The 10689-nt window shown below is 36.6% G+C and overlaps 1 protein-coding gene across 1 annotated transcript; it reads right to left on the reverse strand.

Annotated features, from left to right (window-relative positions):
- Positions 1-8348: 8348 nt before the first annotated feature.
- On the reverse strand, positions 8349-9980 carry LOC148036017 (uncharacterized). Its single transcript, XM_087679061.1, has 3 exons — positions 9695-9980; positions 9027-9115; positions 8349-8808 (listed from the first exon to the last, which is right to left on the reverse strand). The coding sequence occupies exons 1-3, from the start codon at positions 9752-9754 to the stop codon at positions 8565-8567; spliced, it is 393 nt and encodes a 130-aa protein (XP_087535187.1). The 5' UTR covers positions 9755-9980; the 3' UTR covers positions 8349-8564.
- Between the last annotated feature and the right edge of the window lie 709 nt (positions 9981-10689).

Consider the following 10689-nt stretch of genomic DNA (forward strand, 5'->3'; position numbering starts at 1 on the left):
TCAAGTGTGTAAGGCAAATGCCTATGAAAAATCGCGTTTCATCGGACACTAGCTTGAAGACAAAAATTATTCTAATATGTGGCGGTGAAACGCGATACTAAGCAAAATATCATCAACAGAGACATTGTCTCGCGTTTCAATGGTCAAAAATTGCAAATGAAGAAAAAAAACATGAACAATAAATAAATTCTACGGAAATACACAAATTGATAATATAATCATTTTTGGAAAAGCTATGCTGCTTTTGAAAGATAGAAAGCACATAACATCTTTAATTATTCAAGTGTTATAAAATATTCTTTCTATATTAATCAAATTTATTTTGTTAAAATGCTTGTAATAAAAAAATTTGTTACCTATCAAAGATTGTTGAACTGCTCTCCACACAAGATGCAGGGACCTTGAAGGGAAGTCGAGACGAAATTTTGGCAGAGAAGAAGATAATGTCGGAGAAATGGGTTTGAAATGCTTTTATATCGACCGTTAAGCATGTGGTGATAGTTCCAACGAAAAGGTTTGTGTAATAATGGAAAAATACCTGTATACGTGTCTGACTTAACACAGCGTAATAAACTCCTCAGAAGACGTGCGCATTCTCTTTTTTCAAAAATATGTCACACGTGTGTTAAATAACCCTTTTCCAAGTAAATAAAAAATTTCGGTAAGCGAGAGTACGTCACACGTGTGTTATTAACACTTTGTAAAGAACATTGAGTCCATGTAAATTCACCGCCTTCACCTTTCATCGCATTTCATCGCTACTCCATCTTTGTTTTTGGTGTTCCTTCCAGTCTCCAAGCATTTCCTTCCAATCTCCAACCATTTCACTGCTTCCCCAACAAAGCAAACCTTCAAGCATATTGTCATCTTTAGGCTGAGATTGTGAAGAACAAGCTAAAAAGAAGGTATGATTTCTGCATCTTGCTTTTCAATAACAAGCTCTATTCAATGCATTGTTTTGATATTTTTCCTTAATCCTTTATGTTATTATTAGCTCTATACCACTACAAAAGAATTTTTTCCACAGTGAAAGCATTCCTTAATATTGTGGATATTTAAGGAAATCTTCAAATTTCCTCCCTAATTCTATGGATATTTTAAGTAATCTTAAAAGATTTCCTTGGATCAAAGCTCTTTTTTCTTGGTTTTGTCAAATTTTATGCTATTCATGAGCTGTCCGGTGAAACGCGAAAATAAGGTACTTCAAGCAGGTTTCATGGCTTAAATTCGCATTTCACTGGACACAATGGATAACAAGTCCGGTGAAACGCGAAAAGAAGCAGCTGCAAGGAGGCGCCTTGCTTGACACTCGCGTTTCACTAGACAGCTCGAGAAAAATTCAGCTGATACAAGAAAACGCCATGCAGCATAGATAACTCTTGTCTGGGACTCGCGTTTTGCTTTACATACTCGAGAAGAAGTAACATATGTTTTTTTGGCAGATGGCTAGGACTAAGGCAACAGCAAGAAAAGAGAAGATTGATCCTAGGGATTTAGCATCAAAGATTCATCAGTCTTCAAAGCCTCAGAAGCTCTCTAGAAAATCAAAGCCAAGGAGAAGGTTTTCTCAAAATGTCAGGTGTCTAAGGGAGATTAGGAAGGCAGTAAATGCTCTTGACAATGCAATTCCAAAGTTGTCTTTCCAGAGGCTTGTCAGGGAAATTTGTGACAGATATAGTTTGGATAGTTTCAGATGGACAAGAACAACTCTTAATTGTATACAAGAAGCCACAGAGGATTTTCTAATTGAGTTTTTCCAAGATGCCTACATTTGTGCTGCTCATGCTCATAGGCTCACACTCATGGACAAGGACATGGTAATTCTTAGGAGGCTAAGATATAGATTTTCAAAGGTCCTTGAGCCAATTCCCCTCACTGATATGAAGGCATTTAATATCCTTAATGTGCCCCCAGCTAGAAGAAAGAAAGATGATTCTGGTGTCAGGGTTGAGGATGTCACCCATGAGAAGGATACAAGGCAACATGAAAAAGAGGAGAAGGCTAAAGAGGAACAAGCAGAAAGATGGAGAGAGTATAGGAGGCAAAGGGTTGAAGAAAGGGAAATAGAGCAACTAGAGTCCTTTGAAAATGAGCTAGCCACCCTTCTTGAAGCAACTAATCCAAAAGGATTCAATGTGTTTTGTTTCTTACCTAGTGACTTAGGCAAAAGAACTGAGGTTATCTCCTTTGATGCTGCATGTGTTCAGATTCTTAAGGATAAAAGAAGAGAAGTAAATGACAGTCTTATTCTTGATGGCCTAAGGTATGTCCATCCATAATTACTTATACTTTTTGATATTTTTTTAGCAATAAGATTTTTCTTGTTTATACTCACTATTTCTATGCCTTTTCTAGGTGTATAATGCATGAGTTTCCTTTGGATATACAACAAAAAATTGAGGTTTTTGATCCATCTATCTCATTCTTTATGAGGAATGAGCTTGATGCAAGTTTTATTGAGCACTGGCTCAATTCGATTGACTTCGATACTTTGGAGTTGCTTATAATTCCATATAATGAAAAGTAAGTGATTCAATATTCTATTAGAGTTTTTGAGATTTTATCCTACTAATTTGTTGATATATGATTGCTTTTAGTTCTCATTGGAGCTTGATTGCAATAGACCTTGTGGATAAGCAATGCTTTTTAATCAACTCTATGAAAGGAAGCCATGGAAATGCTAAATTGTAAGTTATATTATCCAAGGGCTCCTTGATATTTCAATTCTTTTTTTTGTAAGTACTCTAAATTTCAACATATTTTATATACAGAGGTGCCAAAAGATTAATTGAAGAGCTAGAGAAAAGACCCCCTATGCCATCTGATTTGCTTGCAACAATGCAATATAGACAAGTTGCGGTAAGTTATTCATTAAAATAATTGAAACATGAGTTTATTCTATGAACTACCATTCGTCCTCTTTATAGTTTTACTTTGTGTTGGTGGTTGCAGTGTCCCCATCAGGATGATAGCCATTCTTGTCTGGAGGGTGATTGCAAATGCTAGAAGAATGGTTAACTTTGTTTATCTTAATGATGATAAACATGTAAAGGTAATATGAAAGATGCTAAACTTTAAGATAGATATTAATTGCAAATAGTCCATTGATGATAAAAATATAGTCTATTGTAAGAACAATAATGAACTAAAACTCTTTTTTCTATAAATGTGTGACAGTTTTCGAAGGATTGCTATACATCTGAACATGTTTGGTACATCAGAGCAAAGCTCTTGAAGTATATGATGGTCAATTGTATACAACCAACAACAGAGATTGGTGGGGATTTGCACCATGAAGGAGATGCGGTGCCTATAACCACGGAAGGCAAATCCATAGCTTCAACACCTTCTATACCCAAGACATCAAAGAAAGGCAAAAGGACTCCTAGAAAGGATAGTTCTCCAAAAAAGAAATAGCTTTGCCATATTGCCTTGTAGGCCTTCATATATAGAAATTTGCCCTTCAGCCCTTGTATATCTCATAGAGATGGCAGATAGACATTTGCTACAAAATTTGTATATGTATTTTATATTGATAGTAAAGATATCTTTTCTTGAATGTCATTGCAGTGTATTTTATTTTCTCTCCTTTTCGATATCTGCAAAAAATAAATTATAAATGTTTGTTAGTTAGAAAGTGAGATCTTGATATACAGCTAAGTAGATATAATATGATGTGAAAACTTACTCGTTTCTTGTCAAGTTGGAATACAAAGGAGCATGGTAGTTCAATGTCTTCATTTTGTAAATCCATCCTCACTTGATGTAGCGTACATGATTTTCTGATCTTTAAGATTGCAATAATATCCTCGTTGAACCAAATATCAAGATCCACAATAGGATCCTTGTTGAAATCATTAAGATTCTGGTCTAAAGCAACTAGACTACTACCAACAAAATGCCATCGACTATAGTAAAAGCTAAGGATAAAATTTTGAGTAGCAATCATATATTTACAAGCTATAGAGTCTTGATCTATCTTACATATAATTTTTCCTTTTGTCCTTGTATCCCATCCTTCATCAACAAATTGTATGATATGATCATATGTTAGTCTCTTCACTGAAAGCATGGTTTTTTTAATTCTTATCTCCATATTAGAGAAGAAATCAATAAATATATTAATAGGCATAAATAAAGTAACTTTGCTTAGCCTACTTGAGATATTAGATTTTAGTGCTTTCTAGATCTCAGAAAATATCTTACATCTATAGCCCTCACTAGTAGCTGGACTTGGCAAAGGCCACTCAAAGCTTGAAAAATCTGGCAAAGGAAGGAGTTTTATTGATCCCCATTGGCAACGCCGCATAGGAATAACATAAGAATGGTCATAAAAGAATATTCCATTCTCTGTAAGCTCTGTCTTCTTTCTATCTCTATACATTTCTTCTCCAATTGAACCATGTATAACATCAATAACATCAATAATAGATTCCACTGGTTGCCATTCCTCAAGATTAGAGGGATAGACATCTATAAGACAAACAAATATTATAATGGAAAAACCTAAACCATATTTAAGAAAGGAAAAACTTTAAGAATCAAATTCTTACAATTTGGTCTATGCATTGGAAGCTTTGAAGATCCAGGTTTCAAACACAACTCTTTATGCATGAACATATGTTACACTAGTACCTCTTTGATACTATTCTTATTTGCTCCAAGCTTAAAATCTCGGATTCTGCCATTCCAAGCAGAGATAAACGAGCTCTCATGTCTTTGCCTTTTTCCACGTTTTGCTTGTTGCATGGTGATCCAACTACCTTTGCTAATGATAGTAGGAATCCATCTTCCATCAGTTTGGAATGAGTTAAACACTGATATGGATGTGATTTGGGAGCTTGAATGCCTTGTTGAAGGTCGAATTTCTATATTCATGGTAGAAGAGAGAGATACATGCACAGAGAGAGAGAGAGAGAGAGAGAGAGAGAGAGAGAGAGAGAGAGAGAGAGAGAGAGAGAGAGAGAGAGAGAGAGGACTAGGCTATCATAACGGAGGGAAAAACAATAGAGGAATAAAAGAAAGGAGGGAAAAAATTGAGCGCCATGCTTTTCACCAATTTGAATTTCGATTACATCAGTCATTATCATTAATCTAGAAACATCATTAAATAAAAGTAGCCGAGACTCTATGCCATTAATGCAAAAGATGTCATAATTACGAATATGAGAGACTAAAAATATATAATAAAAATACAAATTCGTAATATTATCATATTTATATATTTTTGTAAAATGATTTTTTAATTTTTTTAAAATAGAAGTTCCGTTACGGAGGCTTTGCTCTTATTGGTCTAGAGTACTCTCTCTTCACATCCTAAAAGGCATTTTCGAGACCTCAAAACTCCCCTAATGAGAAGAGGGGGATTTAATTTGAGAGAGAGAGAGAGAGAGAGAGAGAGAGAGAGAGAGAGAGTAGGCCCTACAATGACAGAGAGAAGGAGGGGGGGGGGGAGAAAAAGGGGCTTTTAATTAAAAAGGGGAGGGGGAAGAGAAAATGAGAGATTACATGTGAGAGAGAGAGAGAGAGAGAGAGAGAGAGAGAGAGAGAGAGGAGGGGAGGGGGTTTTAATTAAAAAAGGGAGGTTTAGAAAAGAGAGTAGGTTCGGAAAGTTCTTTGGAGGTTTGGGGTTTTTCAAACTTACAAAAAAAATGATATAGTTTGGGGCTTTCCCCATCTCTCTTCCTCGTTTCCTCTTTCTTCTTTTTCTCCTTCTTCTCTCTCTCTCTCCCCCTCTCTCATCTCTTTTTCTTCTCTCCTCCTCTTTTTCTCATTTTTTCTTATTCTCTATTTAAATTTTTTCTCTCTTTCTTTTAAATTTTATATTTCCTCTCTCTCTTCTTCTTCTTCTTTTCTTTCTCTCTCTCTCTCTCTCTCTCCCCTTTTCTTCTCTTTGTTCCTCCCCTTTTCTTCTTCCCTCTCTTTCCTCTCTTTTCCTTTTTTCTTTCTTTCTCTCTCTTTCTCTCTCTCTCTCTCTCTCTCTCTCTCTCTTAAATTTTATATTTCTTCTCTCTATAATTCTCTTTCTCTTGTTCCCCCCTCTCTCTCCTCTTCTTTCTTTTTGGCTCTCTTTGTATCTTTCTCTCGGTCTTTCTCTCTCTCTCTCTTTAAATTTTTTCTCTTGCTTTTTTTCTCTTTTCTCTCCCCCTATTTTCTCTCTTTCAAATTATATATTTTCTCTCTGTCTCTCTCTCTAAGTCAAAAACTATATAAAAAAAGTTTAATTAAAAAAAGACTATTCTATTTTCTCTTTCTCCTCTTTCTCTTCTCTCTTTGTCTCTTTTTCTTTCTTCTTCTTCTTCTTTTAATCCTTCTCCTTCTACTCCTCCTTCTTATCTCTCTCTTAAAGTGTGTAAAAAACTATATTTAAAAAGCTTTAAATTTAAAAAATATTTAAAAATATGTAATTAAAAGAAAATTTTAAACTAAAAAGTTTAATGTGAGAGAGAGAGAGAGAGAACCTAGGCCCTACATATGAGAGAGAGAGAGAGAGAGGGAGGAGAAATTTAATTAAAAAGGGGAGGGGGAAAAGAAAGAGATAGATTATAAGTGATAGAGAGGGGAAAATTTTAATTCTCATTTAATGTAACAGAGAGAGAGAGAGAGAGAGAGAGAGAGAGAGAGAGAGAGAGAGAGAGAGAGAGAGAGAGAGAGAGAGAGAGAGAGAGAGCCTAGGTCTTACACAATGACAGAGAGGAGGGGAAGGGAAAATAGGCTTTTAATTAAAAAGGGGAGAGGAAAGAGAAAATGAGAGATTGCACATGAGAGAGAGGGGAGGGGAGAGGGTTTTAATTGAAAAAGGGATGTTTGGAAAAGGGAGTAGGTTTCGGGAAGCCTTATGGAGGTTTGGGGCTTTCCGAACCTACAACGAAAATAATACAATAGTAAGATTGCATACACTCTCTAGTAAAGGTAATATAGGTGGATTAATATCTAGGATCACTCTAAGCTATGGTTTAAATATATTGATGAGGTTAGCACTCAATTCAACATCACATATAAGGCAAGTTGAATAGATGTAGGTGATCATGTGCAAATAAAATTGTCATCTACATCCACATGTCTTTGAAAGTGGAAGCCCTTTTAGAAACTCAAAAGGAGAGGTATTGTCTTAGAGAAGCTCAATGTTTGAATTGAAAAAGCTATAACTAATTTGAGAAAATATTTACCATTATAAGACGACAACAAAGTTTGGAAGATCCAAATTAGGATTAAAAGGGCCTTGATAATGACTCCTTTCAACATGATTTTAGCAACATCTTATAGTGGAGGGTCATGATGTAGCAAACAATAGGTCGAAAAATTTGCTTTGCTAATTTGACAAGAGGGGAGAGGAGATAATGGAAACACTTGTTTCAGCATAAGTACAATCAATTCTTTATGAAATAAGCACGTAAAGATTATAATCTCAACTCATCTACAATGTTATAAACTACAAGGCCAATTTTAGTGGAAAATAGAAAGGATGTAAGATGTAAATTTTGATTAGAGCCATCACGATTGAGAAGATTTCGTCAACAAGAAAGGAAGAGATCCATGCTAGGACCAATGAGAGCACAATTTTTGCATTATGCTATGTCTATTTGTGGATTCTTTGGAAGCTAGATAATAATACTTTTGGATTGTGAACATGGGTACATCTTATAAGTTCCACCTTCATGATAGTTTGGCATGCTCTTAAAGGTTTTCTAAAGATTGTCTTGTTTCACTCTTTGTTGTGCCTCCTATAGAATTGGCGTCAAAGATGAAAAGTTAGCTTTAGGGTCATGTCAGATGCAAGTAATAACTAGACTATTCTAAAATCTTGTGAGTGATGTAAATTCCCTTTTATAGTAAGAAGGAGGGTTTCCAAGACCTGCCACACGCAACTTTACTCGTTATACTTCCAAACAGCAAATCAAGTATGTGCGTGGCATGGCGCTCATAAGTTTTGAGCATCACTTTGAGGAAAACGGCTATTACACCTTGGACGTGGTCCTTTTGTTCAATGTAGTATAGTTGAGGGTACTGGTCTGAGGAGCCTTGGCCCTGTTGTGTGTTTGGGAGTATACAGATAAGCTGCAAGCCTTACAAAAGCTCCTGTGCGGTTCCAATATACGTCCTGTTGAAATGCTCATCTGAGTTGTCAAGGTTTTGCCCATATGTCTAGCCCCATGTTGCTGACCACAGATGCCAGCAATAACAGAAACTGGTAAGTCTATAGAAGGATCAGAGGCTTGCGGCAAAAATGTCTTGCAAGAATAGAATCACAAGACTGAACGAGGAAAGCAAAAATCTATCGTTATTCATACTGTCATAACCGAGAATCGTAACTGATACCACAGGTCTAGAACAGATTTATACAAAAGCGGGAACAATTTCAAGCATCTTGAAACAAGATAGCTAATCCTTTTGAGAAGCTTAAAATCTATATAATAACCGGTTCGGTTTGAAACAAATTTTCTTCTATGGTTTTGCAAAAGTACGGCAGTTAGTAGATATAATGAAGGGGGCATGATCTAATAAGCTGCTGCATATTACATATTCAAAAAAACTATGCTCGTTTCTGAGAATCAGGTTAAGCCTCAAAGTTTCCTGCTGCCGATCAAGCTGGCATAGACGTTCTTCAAAGATTGAGCAATACTGCAAGCCACAAGCTGAAGGGCGCCTTTGCCCGCAGGAACTGCACTGTCCTTCCCCTTCGCATTCTCGTACAGGACCTGAGCAACATTACAAGGCACATTGATGGCCGTGTGATCTTTCGAGTCATAACCTCCATTGTGGACCCCTTCCCGTTCTTCATGCTTCTGGACATTTTCCGCACCACAGCTGCGTTTTGTACCAGGTTTTTAGTACGTCGTCTCCGGATGGAGTACCAAGCAGACTACCAGAAATCTAAAATCTTATAATGCTGGGACCTTTTAGCTTCATTACGCGTGATTTAGCATGCACAAACGGGAGGAAATTGAAACTAATACTCGTTTATACCCCCAACTCCAAGCGTGATTTCAAAGACAGAAAATCTGTGCACACAAGAAAATTGCTACCTGATCATAGAATTCTTGGCATACTCCATCTGGTCTTCTATGTCCGTGCCAAGTTGAACTCCGTTCTTCCGCAGAGAAAGATCCGCAACCTAATAAAAACTCGTCATAGGTCTAGAAGAATCACCAACGACGCAAGCATAATCAACATAGTTTGGAAGGTTGCTTCTAATATCCATCGTTTACAACATCCTTATTTAGCCCTTTTAACTCCATACTAGCATCTAGCAACTTCAGAGAAGACACCTTCAGAGAAGACACCTTCGTGAGAACGAAAACCATGAACAGAAGAAACACATCAGTACGAGACGGATAAGTTGCGATGTCGCGTGTGACATCTCTGGTTTACAATGTGCGCCTGATTTAGCCATCTTAACTCCATCTCTACGGAGCCAGAAATGCAATGCGCAGCAGAAACACGTCATAATACGATAAGTATATGCTTTTAGCATCACGTGTTTACAATTGCTCTGATTTATCGGTTAAACGCCATCCATTACTTCTCAGGAAGAAATGCAATATCAAGAAGATGGACCTTCAAGGCAAAAGAACCGAAGGATGGAACTGGCAAAGTAGCTAAATCCAGAGCGGGAAGATGAAACCGTGATCATCTAATTGAAGACGAGAGAGCTTATGGAGGACGTAGAACGTGTTATGCAGGACAGGCGCACCTTAGTTTGGTGAGGTCTGTCAAAGAGTGGCAGATGATCAGTGCTGATGCGGGAGGCCATTGATTCGTGGATGCAGCGGCAGCAAGCCAAGAACAGCGTAATGCTGCGTGGTGGGAAAATGGACTTCTATACTGCAGAAGAGGTGCTGGTGTAAAGGCCTTTTAATATCACCTCTATACTTGGTTTAAAATATTCGAGCTGCTTATTATCTCACAATTTGATACATTGTCTTACATTGCGCGCACCCAAATGAAAGACGGTTTTATTTTCTCATAACCTTGGTTTATCCCTCACACTGAGTCTCACTCAGCTAGCATCTAGTCATTAAAATATATTTTCAGAAGTAGATTCTTAAATTACATAGTAGTAAGATTATGCATATTCTTTGTTTTAATAAGCATACATTTTTGAAAATTTAAGGCTTTCAGAAAATTGCACTATCACTAATGCGTTTTTGAGAAATTTGCAAGTCACCGTACATTAAGCCTTAAATTTTCAAAAATGTATACTGCAACCTTGCGCAAACCTTAATCGAGTCACCTCTCATTGGCAAGGTCTAAATTGCCAATAAAGGACGTGTTCTCTTGCAAAATAAGTCCACTCATTTTTCCAAGAAAAATCTAAAAAGGCAAAGCTATAGTTGCATTAATGGAATTAATAATGGAAGTTGGATTGACTAAATTTGATGCAACTCAATTGAATAGTTGTATTAGATGCTCTAAAAGTTAATAAAACCACACTATTAACCACGATGACAAAGCAACATGCGAGTCAAGTGGAAGTGCAATATGCCAAAATTAAATTGAAAAATGTTGGCATTGTAATATTTTAGGCACTATTGTTTGCTTTATGTGATTAGGATATATTTGCATTCTCTCTTACGATAGCACATTTATTTTGTAACAATTTAGTCAAGTAGGCTCGCTCTTGTGCACTATCATTTGCTCTATGTGATTAGGATATATTTGCATTCTCTCTTATGATAGCACCTTTAT

This window comes from Lygodium microphyllum, chromosome 5 (genome assembly GCF_053477565.2).
Source record: "Lygodium microphyllum isolate KBCC chromosome 5, Lygodium_microphyllum_v1.1.10, whole genome shotgun sequence".
Lineage (NCBI taxonomy): Eukaryota > Viridiplantae > Streptophyta > Polypodiopsida > Schizaeales > Lygodiaceae > Lygodium > Lygodium microphyllum.

Bases quoted from the DNA above. Each gene is read 5' to 3' on its own strand.
- LOC148036017 (XM_087679061.1), bottom strand. From the start codon at position 9,754: ATGGCCTCCCGCATCAGCACTGATCATCTGCCACTCTTTGACAGACCT. The intron at 9,116-9,694 runs GTGCGCCTGTCC...AGTTTTTATTAG, and splicing joins ACAGACCTCACCAAACTAAG to GTTGCGGATCTTTCTCTGCG. The intron at 8,809-9,026 runs GTAGCAATTTTC...TACAAAACGCAG, and splicing joins GCCAAGAATTCTATGATCAG to CTGTGGTGCGGAAAATGTCC.